This window comes from Neolamprologus brichardi, chromosome 1 (genome assembly GCF_056152115.1).
Source record: "Neolamprologus brichardi isolate AB-2024 chromosome 1, ASM5615211v1, whole genome shotgun sequence".
Lineage (NCBI taxonomy): Eukaryota > Metazoa > Chordata > Actinopteri > Cichliformes > Cichlidae > Neolamprologus > Neolamprologus brichardi.
The window spans coordinates 31,866,362-31,881,643 of record NC_142104.1 but is presented as its reverse complement, the minus strand read 5'-3'; the positions used below and the strand labels follow the sequence as shown (position 1 = coordinate 31,881,643).

The window sequence follows — 15,282 nt, the reverse complement described above, 5'->3', positions numbered from 1 at the left end:
AAAGAAAAAAAAAGAAAGGATGTAGCAGCAGATTTGCCTTTGTAGCCTGACTGTAATCACAGCTAACCTCTGGTACAGCGAGAATCACGATACTACTGTATCAGTAGAAAGAATAAATCATAATTAATAAAATAATAATAAATAAATAAAAACTGCATAATTGATACTACTAGGACAAGTTAAATACATAAGATACAGTGTGTTAGCTGGTGAGCTGTAAGCCAGTCAGGCTAGCTTTTTCTCTTTGTTTTAAGCAATTATGGTAGGCTAAGCTAAATCTAATAGGACTCTAGCTACATGCACAACACTTGTGCTAGATGATGATCCTTTTAACTTTAAAGAAAGCAAATAATATATTTTTTAGAAAATTTAGTGGTGAAAGAGATTAAATAGGACAGAATAAGACTAAATGTAACGAAGACAAATATGTATACAAAAAACACAGAGTGAAATAGAAAAGCAGGGTCAGGGTTAGAAATAAAAGGAACCAGAGAGAAACTATAAATTAAAAAGACAAGAAGAAAGCACCAAAGACTTTCAAGTTTCACCAGTATTGATGTTATGTTGCTTAACTCATTTATGAATAAGGTGATGAATGAAGTGAAGTGGGGCAGAGTATAGTTGGACAGAAAGCAGCAGAGTCCAATAATTGGAAACATGATAAATGAGTCTGTTGTCCTACATCTGAACCTGCATCCCATTAGCTGTTGTACCCACCTGGGCTCTCCAGACCGGTGGAGACGACCTCCTCCACATTGGAGCCGTTGAGGTTAGCTTTCATGATGCGGTCCAGAGTCACATCTGACCAGAAGACTAGTTCACGACTGTGATGGAAGTCCAGAGCGATGGCGTTTTCCAGGTTGTTGAGCAGCAAGGTGTACTCGGAGCGATGTGGCAAAACCTGACGGATATCGATGCGGTTGGCAAACAGCAGCACTGGCTCGGGACCTAAAGGGAGGAAGAAAGAGGGACGTGAATGGAGTTGACGTGTGTTAAAGTGAAAAGGAGAAGCAAAGGTTAGCAGGTTAAAATTGGCAAGTAATTATACACAAGAGAGATAAAGAAAATTCAGTTAGGACAAAAGGTCACTTTAAATGAGACAAGGCATTAATCTGACTGGATATAAAGGTCTGGGTTGCAGCAGCTGTGTGACAGACATGTCTGACCTGCATTTAACTCTGGACTGGAGCAGATTGATGTGCTGCTGCACCAGGCCTGCCCTCTACCTATGCTGCATATCTAAATCGAGTCCAGACCCTCCGAATGAGGTGACCTCAATGCAAGTCCAAGACCCGGCAACAGAGCAGCGGATATAGTTACTGCTGAAACACGCACAAACACTATGCAACTGTACTTTTATTAGAAGTCAAACCACGACAGCTCTCTGCGGTCACATGTCAGGGATGAAACACAGTCCAGTCATTCGTACCCAGAGCTTTGCAGCTGCGCTTGTCAGGTCGGAGCTCGTAGCCCTGAACGCACCAGCACTGGAAGCCCCCCTCTGTGTTGGTACAGCCCTGACTGCAGTAGCCTTCTTCAGCACACTCATCCACATCTGGAACAGACCACAGAGACAGAAGAAGGGGGGGGAGGGACATATAGATGTTGGTGTCTTATCTCCCACAGTATTAACAATGACACACATTGTGCAGAAAGGGAAAATTCATTGATGCTTTTGGAGCATATGTACATCATTTTCGTTTTCAAGCCTTTATCTTAATCAGTTTCACAACATGCATGCACACTAACTGTTGGAAGCTGGAAAAAATACATCAAGTAGATTTGAATGTATCTCCATGATTTGGAAGTTCTGGCAAATAAAATGTTTAGCTAGTGGCAGAAATCCAAGATTAGAAGAAGACCAAACAGTCATCAATAACTTTCCAGCCCAAAGAGAAAATTCTTGTGAAATTCCAGCGAAATTTCTTCATACTTTTGGAAAACAACCCTGCTAACAAATTGCAAAACTGACTGACTGGACTAATGAACTTCAATCCCTGGCCGTATTTAGGAAGTTAAAGGCAGGACAAGTAGAGCAAAGTTGTAGTTTTTATAGGTTTGCTTAATTCACTCAGTCAGGATCTGTATTCTACTTTTAGTTTTGGGTTGGTTGCTTATTTGTTGATTCGTTTTCCCCAGACACCTCTAATTCAGTTGATAGCTTGGAGTCTCTCTGTACAATTTAATCATCTATTCTTGGCAAAAGAAAAGGCTTAACTTTACCAAATTATATGACTGGTTTAGTTCCTAATGTGTAAATTATATTACCAATTTCCAAAAGACCATCTTCAGGCTATAAAAGAAGTGCATGTTGAATGAGTGGAGTGAGGAAGTAGCGTTGTAGCAAACTGAGAACAATTCTTAAAGCACTGTCACATGTAGGAAGTCAGTGAAGCTATCAGATGTTTAACACAAAGTAGCAACTGGCCAATTGTCAAACTCTGCAGAGGTCATGAATATTAACACTCGCTACAGCCTGCTCACTCACTTTCACTCTGCTGTCTTTCTCTCCAACACACACACACGCAAGCAAGCAAGCCAGTGTTACCCTGGCAGGTTTTGCCGTCGTCCATCAGTCGGTATCCAGTGTGACAGGTGCACTGGACCAGTCCTCTCACCATCTGACACTTCTGGGAGCAGCCTCCGTTATTCTGGTTACAGTTGCCCTCGTTGGAGCGTGGCCCTGCGCACAACACAGAAACATTACAGGAACATAAACACAGCATCCTAGCTCAGTATAAATACAGCCGCACACTACAAAAAGTGTCTGACTCCTCTACTGTTGGGCCTTAAAATATTTTAGACACACAAGCAGCTAGGCCCGTGGATGGTGATGGCAATCAGGCTGGCCCAGGTTAAAATGTCAACATATACAGTATAAACTGCTGCTAAAATTCATGTGAGCATTTATTATACACCCTCAGCTGTTCCAATGGTTTCTGTTGACAGCGTCATCTCACCGAGTCAGCATTAGGACTACATTTTACGTTGATGAAACCTGGAGTTTATAAAATCTTTTTCTAAGGGTCCAATTAAGACAACATAAGACAATGTAACAGCAATAATCTCTTCAGAGTAAGTGGGTACTTAATATTCAGTGTATTTTAAGGGAAAAAAGGTTTTAAAATTGAGGAACTAAGGCCTACTAGAGGGCCTACATATCAGCTGATATCAGTCATTTGTCAATATATCGGTATTTGTATTCATAATGGCAGACCAATGAATGTAAAAAGTAAAGAGAAGACACGGAAACATCCTTCAAACATGTTATCAGTGTTCAATAATTTATTGTGACAATAAAATAAGATCATTTCTACAATTTAACATTATCTTAGTAAGGACTCATATATAACTTCACATAACAAATGTTAGGTAAATCTGTTTATCATTCTTGTGTTTAAAGAAAAAAAATATCGACTGATGCACTGGATACCAAATGTCGTCATTGCTATCTGCCTTTAAACTCTCTACAAACTATTATGTAATCGTCATATTGGTGTCCAGATGCTGATGTCACCATTCTTACACTTACGGCAGTCATGGTGTGGGTGTTCATCAGTCCCGTCACCGCAATCGTTGACCTCATTGCAAACTTTCCGCAGGCCTATACAACGGCCATTCCCACACTGGAACTGATCAGGAGCACATGGAGGACTGTCTGTGAGGAGATTAACACAGATCTAATAGGTGAAACACTTTTCTACGCCATATTTATCCAAGTAGTTCTCCCTTAAATATCTAAATAGTATGTGCTATGGTTGTGACAGTCAGTTGCCTGGCATGTCTTTAATTCCCTGTTGTGGTTTAAGTCCCATGTATGTACGCATTTAATGCGTGTGTACCCTATGTAACATGAACAACAGGTGACTGTGCATGGATTTTGATGCACATAAGCAGGTTTAAAAATGACACAATGGATTTGAATAGATCATTAAATATGAATAAAATGGTGTGATGAGCAATAATATAAACATTTCAAGTATTCACAGGTTTCCTGCAAAGCTGAACTTCTTTATCGATAGTATCCAAAAACAGAATAAAAAGTTTCCATCGAGCTTTTTTCCCTCGCTGCCTGTTCACTGTTATTTTAATCACAATGCACAGGCCTGTCTCTGCGGTTCGTCTTTCCACAGCACAGTGAAGGAACAGACCAAAAAAGAAAAAAAATCTGAACTTTTTTCCTTTTTTTGAAATGCAACTGTGTTTCCCAACAGAGAAGTTTCTCAGCAGAGGGCTGTTCAGAGCTGTTGTCATGGTTACTGTTGAAGCTTGTACTATTTTTAGCGCCTGAAAACAAGATAACAACCAGAGCCTTACCAGTTTTCTCACAGCCCTCTTCATCGCTGCGATCCGAGCAGTCGTCCTCGCCATCGCATCTCCATGACAACCGGACACAGCGTCCAGTTCCGCAGCGGAACTGGTCGGCCGTGCACATGGACGTGGCTGCAGGAAACACACATAAACATACATTTTACTCTTACAGTCTTAGATCAGTCATTGGGACTTTAGTCATTATGGGTGAATGCTTTTTTTTAAATAATGACGGAAAAAGAAGAAACGATTAATTTTTAACTGATTTGTTCATTAATTCTGGACACCGGCTACTCACTGCAGTTCTTCTCATCTGAACGGTCGTCACAGTCGTGCTCGCCATCGCACCTCCATGCAGCATTGATGCACATCCCGCTGCTGCACATGAATTCCACTGATCTGCATGGCTGATGTGAAGCTAAATAGACACACATATATATATATATATAACTGATTTAGCCTGGAGTTATATATAAATCTAAAAAAATATACACAAACTGTGCAGGTTACAGGTCCACTTCCTTGCTATAGCAAGCATGAATAGGAGGCTCGTTTTTAATGGTATGACAGTCTTTAAACACCCCTGTATTATAACCACTGGTAAGTCCAGCTGTTTAATTTCTTATTAAATAATCACCTTTTTGAGTCATGCCTTTCGTGTGAGACTTACATGTTTTAATTTGATGAGGGCCAAGACACATGTAAGATGCTGTCTCAACATGTGGGATAAAGTTCTAAAAATCCTGCATAGTGACGACACAAAGTGAGACTAGCGACAGCGGATAGGTCACCTTAGCTGTCAGCGGAGTTCTTTTTTTGCGTATTTGTACTTTACTTGCACGCCACAAATGCTCAGTAGCGCCTCAAGGTGGTGCTTTCTTCATTCCTGCTGTGTTCAGCTACAGTCATACAAAGACACTGATGGAAATTTGTTCTGCCACAAATGCAGTGCCACGCAGACCTGACATTGTACAAATGCTGTCAAGTACTGCATAACAAAGCACTAGTTCACTGTCAGAGCCCCTTCTCTGGCTAAAGTAGCCCTCTTATTGTTTCTCCATACTTCCGAGAGGTCGTTCTGCAACCACAACTCTGCAAATATATCAGCAATCACAGGTTCATCGACAAATAATGACACATACTAACAAGCATTGTGGTGTGTTCAGGTTGACCAAATTTTGATCCCATTACCTTTTGGTCTATTCAGATCAGGTCCCTTTTGTTTATTTCGGAAAAGTAAGTCATCTACAAGTTTGCACCATGTCTGATCCCACTTATGCACCTTTGAAGAGTGAAAGTTTTGTCACAAGATCACAGAATAAACATTTTTATCTTCTCTGAGCGCATTCCACATATCTAAACATATATTACTTTTCCCACATATAGTAATTAGATCTGCTTACTTAAGCTGCTGCATGATCATCTCTAAGCGGAGATCCCACCTTTAAATCACCCACCATCATCGCTACATGTGATCAGATCAAAGTGAAGCTCAAACTGGCAGCAGATGACGACGGAGGTGGATGAGAAGATTAAAGCTGAATCAGACATAAGCATCTTAAACCCTTCATCCGTGTGTGAGCGTGTGTGTATTTCTTCGACGCGTTTCCTTATGACAGGACGAGTCGGCTCCCATCGAAGCTACAGCAGGCACGAGATGAGGGAGGAAGCGAGGGTATGTGGGGGAAGACAGTTTCTAGCAACGCTGTGCAGGCCTGTCAGCTGGGCAAGAAACGATCAAAACAGCAGGTGGCTTTCCCACAAGAGAGAAGCAGAGAGAGAGAGACTTATTGGCCAAGGGAATTAGCGTGGGACACCAACTAACACACCGACACCCGCGCACACACCCAAATGATTCATCCCCCCTTTTCTTGTCTCTCTCTTATTCTCTCCCTCGCGCACACACGCACACAAAAACAGCAACTGAGCTCTTTCATCTGCTCAGCCACGCAGCCCAAAGCGGCATCAGTGGTAACGAGGCTTGCAAGTGTGATCTCTTTTGGGGGGGTGTGTGTGTGTGTATTCACATAAGGGGGAGAGAGGGAGTGAGAGAGAGTGTCGACTTCTCTAACAAAGCGCCCTTCATGTGTCTGGAGAGTCCGTGCCAAGGAATGCTGTCTGAGGATGGGCTGTCTTATGCCTCTCAGGAATGCCTTCTCTGTCTAAGTGTGTGTGTGTGTGTGTGTGTTTGTGTACAAACTACAGCATAAAACAGAATTTACTAGGACTTAAATTAATAAAAAAGAAAAAAAGAACGCTCTCGCCCTGAACCATTCGGAGTCAGAAATAAATAAATATAACAGGAAGAATAACAGGCAGTGTGAGAGTGAAGGACAGCCACAGGGGACACGCAATCATCAGCGAGGACCTGAAACAAACCTTGAACAACACTTTGTTCATTTAGATCTGTTATGTGCCTCTGTATTTCCTACACACAGTTATCTCAAGTATTTCTTAAGGTCTTTCTGCTGCCCCTTTTGTGCTTTTTCCCCCCCCCCTTTCAAATACGCTTTGATGCCAGCTCAACTTTCGAAAAAAGTTCAACACTTCAAAAGTGAGGCAGCAATTAAAAAACCTGGATGTGGGAGGAGATGAGAGGAAAAAACAGAGAGCTGCTCAGTTGAATAATTTGACCTTACAGATGATCAAACGATGTTGCAAAACTTTGAAGCCGTGCTTATTGCGCTGCAGATAAACACATCAAAGTGGGGGGAAACCACTGGGCTCGAGCGCATGTGTCTGTGAAAGAGCTGGATGTGGTGGGCAGTTAAAAGATGATGAGCAAATGAACGTGAGAAATCGGAGACAAGGGAACAGGGAGTGGAGAAGCCGAGAGATTAGTCAGCAGCAGGCAGCGTCTCTGGAGCGAGGCGAACGAAACATGATAGTTTATGTCAGGACTGTGGCTTCACTCTGCGTGTGTGTGTGTGTGTGTGGGTGCATGTGAGTGAGAAAGAGAGAGAGATACAGTGACAGCACAGATCTAACAGAGTGCTTTCCAGTTATGACACAGGCTGTCGAGCAACAGCTGTTCCTGAGCCCAACCTGCCATCAACAGAACGTCGGGACGTGAAATCAGCACTCAAAGCTCAATTTTCGTGCAACTACCAGAGGGCCTTTCTCACAACACATAAACACTATTATCAATGAATCAGCTTTCAAGATTACAGACAGTGAATCAGCAATTCACATTTTTTTCTTCTTCTGTAGAGTCACTTTGCATCAAATCCAATGGTAAAATACCCACCTTATCAACCTCAACTATAGCAAAAATGCCACTTCCTAACAACTCTTTAGTGTTTCTGGGGACACAATAACATCATGGAAGTGAGAAGCTAACAGTAAATGGCTGAAAGAAAATGTGTATCTACAGTACTATATGACTCATGTGATTAAAAGATACATTTGATACCCTGCGCTTCTTTTAAGCGTCTCAGCGCAATCATTCACATGCTTTGGTTTCTGTCACTTCTGCAGATGGTCCGTCGCATTCACGTGTCCCCACAAACACTTCAATTTTGTTTTTGTTTTCAATTTCCCCCCCCCCCTTTTTTTTTTTTATATATTTGTTGGTGTTTTCTTAAGTTGCGGCCCGTGTGACCTCTCAGGGCCACCATATATTTGGCTGCTTTGAGCAACAGGTGCAGGTAGAGCAGTGGTAGCTGCTGGCGGTGTGAAAGGCATCACCTTGACCAATTTGAGTTAAATGGACTGAAACTTTATGGCTGTTTGTGGTTTCAGTGCCTTCTGGGACAACTTCAGTGCAATTACACAAGATGGCAATAAGATGGCTTGCTGGGCAGTTCATTGTACAAACAGCCCAAGTCAAAGCGGTGTGTTATTACTTAACAGATAGAAATCTTTGTAGATGCTGCTAATCAAGCTTAGCACTCTGCTATATATAAAAGGTAGCATACTGCTATCTTTTATATATAGCCTATCCTGGCATATTCTCACTTATGAATGGGAAATCATTTGATTCTTAGACAGCCATCATTTTCTGTTATTAGTATTAATGGACAAAAACAAATAATACTCGAGTCAAATTATCAAAATAACCAGTAGTTGAAGCAACATCAGTTACATGCTGCATCTCTTTTACAGATGTTTTACTGCACCATGCTTTAACTGTCAGCGTTCAGTATCTGAGCCCAGTTTGGAACAGACTCGGTCGGTGTAACCACTAAAAATGATGGATGTTTAACTTCCTGTTCGGATGAGCCTTTAATGTACTGAAGCTGTAACACATGAATCTGAGTTGCACTCAGAGGAAAAGCGGAGAATAAAAGGAAGGAGAGGCAAGAGAAAACGTAACTCTCATCTAACGTAACAGAGCTAATCTCCCAAAAGAGCTTTGTCTTAATCCACCACGCACAACACAGTCTAGTGAGAGCCACGATCACTGGCAGGGATCCTAAGAAATGTTTATCTGTGCCTGTGTGTGTAATCAGATGACAGCAATTCTTTACACCAGCCGGAGAGGCTCGATTGGTCTGGATCACCTAGCTATTCACTGAGTGTGTTTCCTGTCAAATCTTTACTTCTGCCCAAAACTTGTCTAAGAAGTACACTTTTTCCCCCCTGGAGGTTTGAGACTAGACCCTGACGTCCACAGTGCTGGAGGTGTGTTTCTAGCTATGTGACGGGGAACTCACAGCAGTCCGATTCATCCGACCAGTCTCCGCAGTCATCGTCTCCGTCGCAGTGGTAGATGTCCAGGATACAGCGGCCATATGCGCACTGGAACTCCTCCACGCTGCAGGTGGCTGTCATCACATCTGAAGCTGCACAGACACGCAGACATGTTAAACAGATGCTGGAAAAGATGGTGCAGCAGTTGGCTGTCGGAGGCACTTTGAAGTTTTGATGCTACTTTGCTGAGTCTGTCAGAAACTATACATGAAATTAAGCAGAAGCTCAGCTCTACATTGAGACAGTGAACACATTTACAAGGTCTGGAGTAAACTTGTTACTGTGAGATCTTGGTTTACATACAGCTTTACTGGTAAGCATATTTGCCCCTTTCCGAGGCCACAATTTTGACCTTACATGCTGCAGTGTACCATCACTCTGACCTGAGTTGAGTTATCGTGGATGATTCCCTGCAAATATAAGCTGGCCTGTCAATGTGTCTACAAAACAAAGTACTGTACTCAAAACGGCCAAGCTTTACTGTCTATATTTTAAAAAGCTTGTGCATACTCTCTCAGTAACTTACGGCAATTTTCCTCATCTGATCCATCTTTACAGTCCGTGTCTCCATCACAGTACCAGTGCTCAGCAATGCAACTCCCGTCCGTGCAGCGGAACTCCTTGTCTGAGCATTTACGCATGTCTGCCATGGAAAGAACACACAGGCTCATATACTACTACAAATACTGTTGGAATGAATAAAGGCCTTGCATGCTCGGGCTTAGGTGAGCCTCTTCGTGTGTGTACCCACCACATTGTTCATCACTGTTGTCCCCACAGTCGTTGTCGCCATCACAGTGCCAGAGGCTGCGAATACAGTAGCCGTTTTGACAGTGAAACTCGTCCTCCTCACACTCCCTGGGAGCTATGCAGGCAGAAAAAAGTGACAGATTTCAGAACACCATATAACACAGACACAATGAAAAGACACTAAAGCTACCACGAAATCTGGGCAACTCTAATTCTTTGAGTCAAACTAAGAGCGAAAAGCTGTGCAGAAAATAAAAATGCCCTCCATAAACAGGCAGATCTTTCAGAACACTGCAGGTCTGTGACTGCGAAGCTTTCAGGCTGAATGTCTTGTTGCTCAATATGAAAACCTCTCATTTACAGCCACTGCAACACAGTAAGCGATAAGGTTGTATAAAGTGGTCTGTGTTACAGCTATAATAAATTTCCTTTTACAAAGCACATTTTCAACACCTCACAAAAGGCACAAAATAAAACCTTAAAAATAAAAAAAAAATAAAAAAATTGGCTCTAGCTGAATACATGATGGTTAAAGTGGATGTTAATAGAGACGAGCTTTCATGGAAGAAAAAAGTCAAATGTTTGATTTATTACTCAAACCGCATAAAAGCCTTAAAATGATTGTTGCATTTCAACCTAAAAATACCAAGCTAACAAAAAGGCTACTTCCTTATTTGTTAGGAAACATTCAGAGAGGCTGTGAAGCTGCAACTGAAGAACTTTTTTTCTGTCTAAAAATCCAGGACTGGATGTGTTATGTCAAGCAGGCACCAGAAAAAGAAGCCAGCGTGAATGTGCCAAAAGCTGCCATTTCTCAACCAACTACTTGGGACGGGCTCCAAAAACGAGACGGCCCCCAAACACTCCCGTCCTACAACATGTTTACAGCCTGGTACTGAAAAATAGTTTTGATAATCTGGCTTGTTCTGTATTACAGAGCATCCAAGAAGTTTGTGTTTCAGTCAAGTTTTGGTATTTTATAGCCTGTTACTAATACAATTCAAAGTATGTTTGTCTGTGCGTTGGAACTGAACACTTTACTGATTTAACCCACGTTTATCTGACTCAGAGGCAGATCTGAAGCATTATGGTTGTGGGCATTAAAACCTGCTAGAAGACGTGACCAGGAGAACCATCGTTTACTGCTGTAAAGTTGCTTTAATGCATACCATATTCTTCTAGTCCAGCTCAAATTTTGGATTGATTTCTTTCACCAAGCTCTAGCAGCGTGCTTTATATCTTAATTACACATAGTGCTGGCTGTACATTAGGAAGTGTTTCATTATGCAGTTAACCTTTAGACTGGAGATAAAAGGAACATTAGTCATTCGTACAAACAGTTGACACAACAGAGAGACAAAGTCACTCCCTCTTGTTCAGCCCTGTGACAGTGTTTTACTTTCATACCCTTTCATTTATCGAAACAACTGGTTCGCCTTGCTTCTTTAATCACACTTCCAAAGCGCCGCCTTCTACCGTTACCGCTGCAGTCGATGGCAAAGCACGGCTGGAGCCGAGCAAACAGGTTCGTCAAAGAAAACCAGTGATGTCTGGCCCCTGGCATTAGGCAATCTATAATTTATCACTGCTGTGTGTGAGTGTTATACAGCTACGACAAAGCAAGAGAGATAAGAAGAGACAAAAACAGAAGGACGCCCACAGAAGAGACGACCCGACAAAAAGGAAAAGGGTAACGCTCGTCTTTTTTCCACTGAAAGCTTTCATCTTTTCTCAAGAGTATTACAGCACCACACAAACACACCTGAGAACCACACTTCACTTCTCAGATGAGTGACATGACATAAGAACCCAGAACCATTGCACGTATATATTCTCTGAGTCCAAATTAATGTTTAACAAAGATCCAAAAAGGAAGCATCTTTCTAGAATGTTTTCCATATAAAAACGTGACATATTTAGAAAGTTCTGACAGGGATCCTCTACATTTGGGAATTATTACACTAATTTCCATCTCATAATTTCACTGGATTCTTCTAGCATACATCTGAATGATCTACAGGTCAAATTCATCCTCCTTTATTTTATAATGGAACTTGCTTTAGACTACAAAAATCATCCACTTTCTAAAATTAGTTGTTTTAGCTCCCTTCTCCCTTCCTTTAAGCCAATCCTCTTCTGATTGGCTGCCCTTCGCAAACAGAAGATTCGCATAACAGATGGGTGGAGCTTTTATGCTCAAAGCTTAGGGCTGTGTGCCTTAAATGACCATCTACTCTCAGTGACATCATACAGAGCCAAGTGTATTAAAATAAATATCTAAACATTCATGAGCATGCTATTCATTCAACTGCTAAATTTCCGCTGACCTCGCCCCCACCAGTCTCTTCTCAGCCAGTTCGCCCTCCCCCTTTAAAAAAAAAAGTCTTTTGGTGGGTTCCAATGAAAATTTAATTTTACTTGGACAATTGACAATCAAACTCGTTCCATTATTCAGGTTGCAAGAAAATAATTGATTTGCCCCCTATTCTCTGCCTCTCCCATGCTCTAGCTCCCTTCCCATAAGCGAAGTAAACAGAGTAAGGTCAGAGGTCAACAAGCCCTCAAGAAACTCATCATTCACACAGCAGCCAAAAGTCAAAGGGCAAAGAGCACTGGGAGTCGATACCACGCTCTCTACATGTGCATATGAGCTGAGACAGGTGTCGAAATATTTATTTGCCAGATTAAAATATCTTTTGAACGTCAAGATTTCAAACAACCCCTTTTTTAACACACACACACACACACACACACACACACACACACACACACGCACACGCACACATGCACGCACGCACACACTGCTCTGCACCGAGGCACACCTCACTCTCCATGTTTGTCTGAAATCTTGACAGCTACTTCGGTTCCAGCCAAGCGTGGAGGATTGTCTCCCCAGGCCTAAATAATGCAATGAAACCACCTCATCTTAGGGAGAAACCTATACTGGCCAGCCCATATTGGGAACGGAGAGCCAAACCAGGTAGGGGGAAAGAAATGGAGAAAGAAACAAGCATGAAATAATAAGTATGGGAAACAGAGGAGGGAGGAAAATTTACTGGGCATGAAGATGAAAAATTCATAGCACCCTCATTGCAGACAGACACCCCCACCCCCATCAGTAAGTGATTCAGTGTCTGGCTGCTCATGCTATATGTGGGTCAGCACAGGAGGAGGAGAAATCACCAGGTGACAGAAAAATCATTCGCAAGCTATCCTCTACCTGCTGCACCTATAAACTACTTGAATTTTGAGAAAACAGTGAAAGTGGCGTCTGTGCATAGGCCATTAAACAGATTCTACTGTATTTAAATACAGTTAGAGCAAGATGGTCCCTGTAATCCTATGCACATGTCCAACATTTAATTGGCTAGAGTGACCAAATGCTTCACAAGACTCAGTGCTATAATCAACAGATTAGCTCTACAGATTTAATGCTAGTGGTTTGGTGGGGAGTTACATATTCATTTTATTGGCTTCAAAAGCATAAGAAGGTGGTTCCAGTTTATTTTTTAATCAACATGAAAAGAAAACACGCCAAACTGAGCAAAAATATTCATACACTTTTGCTTGCCAAAATAAGAACCTCATTTACTATCACCATGACCCTATGCGTCATGTTATCAAGCTATCCAGCCAACACTAGCATTAGTCATATATCACTTTTTCTTACAAAAACATGCCTCGCTTGCATTAAAATAAAAACAAAATGGGAAGGCCAGATTTCTACCATACAGAATTTATAATAGCAGTTCCCAATCAAGATATGAGGTCATGGTCATCTTTGATATCCAATATATATGGAACTAAAATACTGTTAAAACCTTTGATGTGTATAAACTAAAAATGCACAGTTTCAAGCTACTGCTACCAAGACCAGGAGCTACCAATAGGACTGTCACTCTGGTCTATAGTTACTAACCTGCTGACTCAGAAGCTTACTAAGCCAGCCAAAAACAAAAACGTTCCTTCTTTTGATTAATAGCTACCTTCCATCAAAAGCCTACCCAACCCAGCTACCACTCCTCTGCAGAGCCAGAATCACAATACAGATTTTGTGATCTACTCTTAATTCCACATTAGCCAAAATATGATGAAAGACAAGTTGTTCCCGATCTGATGTACAGAATTATCAAGTGGAGTTACTTTTGCCCTTATTTTGTTTTTTCTACTTTTCTAGTTCTACCACAATGGTGAATGATCATACAGTTTCAAATAATGAGCCCAGCATAAATGTGAGTTCAAATACTTACAGCTCTGGCAGGAAATATCTGTCCGGGCCCCACCCACCTAACGTTCTGTTTGTGAGGGGCAGCCAATCAGAAGAAAAGCTGAAATTGATCACCCCTAGGTGATTAATTTTAAAAGAAGAGTTCTTTAAATGGCTTGTTCAGAACTGGTTTAGGGGCGGCATAATAACAAAATATACAACAACCAGGATTATTATGAACTGTGAATCAATCAAAGTTACTGTAGCTGAGTCCAAGAAAGAAGGTTTATGGTTGCAAAGAAGCATAAGAGGTCTATGTCAAGTTCACCTTAATACCACTTTTATTGGGGCCAAAGTAAAAAATAAAGCCACGCAATACAATCGCCAATAATTGATATGAACTGTATAATTTAAGCAACATGTTGTTGGTTGAAGATCCTTCACAGATCTAGAAGTGAGTTACTTGAAGGACACTGCCTAACTGCCATGTGTCGACTCCATCAAGGACATGTCACTGCTTGTAACTATTCCAGTCCTCCGCACAGAGTGTTAAAGTTGATCGAACTGAATCGCCGAACTTGCTTCTGATGCTGTGATAGAATGTCCGGCCTGCAGCATGCATCCACCCCGATCAGGTTGCACACACAGAGCCTTCTGAGTTGTCATGGGTAAATATAGAGACTAAATGTGAATTCAGAATCTGACCACTGGCCACACCTCAAATAAAGAAAAAAAACTCCACACAGACGAGCAGTTGTACTCCTCTACTTCTGATGACCTCTTTTAAAGATCACAACTCCTATTCTTAACCTCAAATGAATCTAAAACTGCCCTTCGTTAAAAGGGCAAGCACATTGTTGAGTTAGTAAAATAGGATGGTTTCCTTATCATGTTTATCTGACAATTTTCTGAAGGCTGCATTAACCCCTTAAAAAAAAAAAGACGGAAGTGAGAACAGAGAAATTACCCTCCTCTCTCAAGAATGTCCTCAAAATCAAGCAAAATGTCTCACATAGCAACACAGAGACCACAAATACCCTCACTGTAGCGGTCAAAGTTTCAGGTTTTTCCTTTTAGTTTAAGTGTGAGCTGAGGATACTTCAGCAAGAACACACGACTTAGAACACAGATAACTCCTCAAAACAAAAGAGGAGCAAAATAAAGTCAAGTCAAAGGTCAAACAAAGTCTTGTGCTGTGACCGTGGGAGAGCTGACCTTTTGCCACAATGTTTTCGTGTGCACGTGCGATTGCCCGTGTGTTTGTGAGTGCAACAGACAGGCAACGCTTTTAGACTCTAAACAAACACCTCATTGCACATGGC

General features: G+C 41.6%; 1 protein-coding gene across 4 annotated transcripts in view; it reads right to left on the bottom strand.

Moving 5' to 3' along the window:
- lrp4 (low density lipoprotein receptor-related protein 4) overlaps positions 1–15,282 on the bottom strand; it is a 106,269-nt gene that overhangs the window by 23,428 nt on the left and 67,559 nt on the right. For all 4 annotated transcript variants that reach the window (XM_035909094.2, XM_006793772.3, XM_035909096.2 and 1 more), the window contains exons 4-12: positions 9,755–9,868; positions 9,530–9,646; positions 8,967–9,095; positions 4,610–4,729; positions 4,318–4,443; positions 3,533–3,658; positions 2,549–2,683; positions 1,430–1,555; positions 718–948 (exon numbers count right to left, since the gene is read on the bottom strand). In XM_035909094.2, coding sequence (XP_035764987.2) covers positions 718–948; positions 1,430–1,555; positions 2,549–2,683; positions 3,533–3,658; positions 4,318–4,443; positions 4,610–4,729; positions 8,967–9,095; positions 9,530–9,646; positions 9,755–9,868 — 1,224 coding nt within the window. The remainder of the gene's footprint in view (positions 1–717; positions 949–1,429; positions 1,556–2,548; positions 2,684–3,532; positions 3,659–4,317; positions 4,444–4,609; positions 4,730–8,966; positions 9,096–9,529; positions 9,647–9,754; positions 9,869–15,282) is intronic.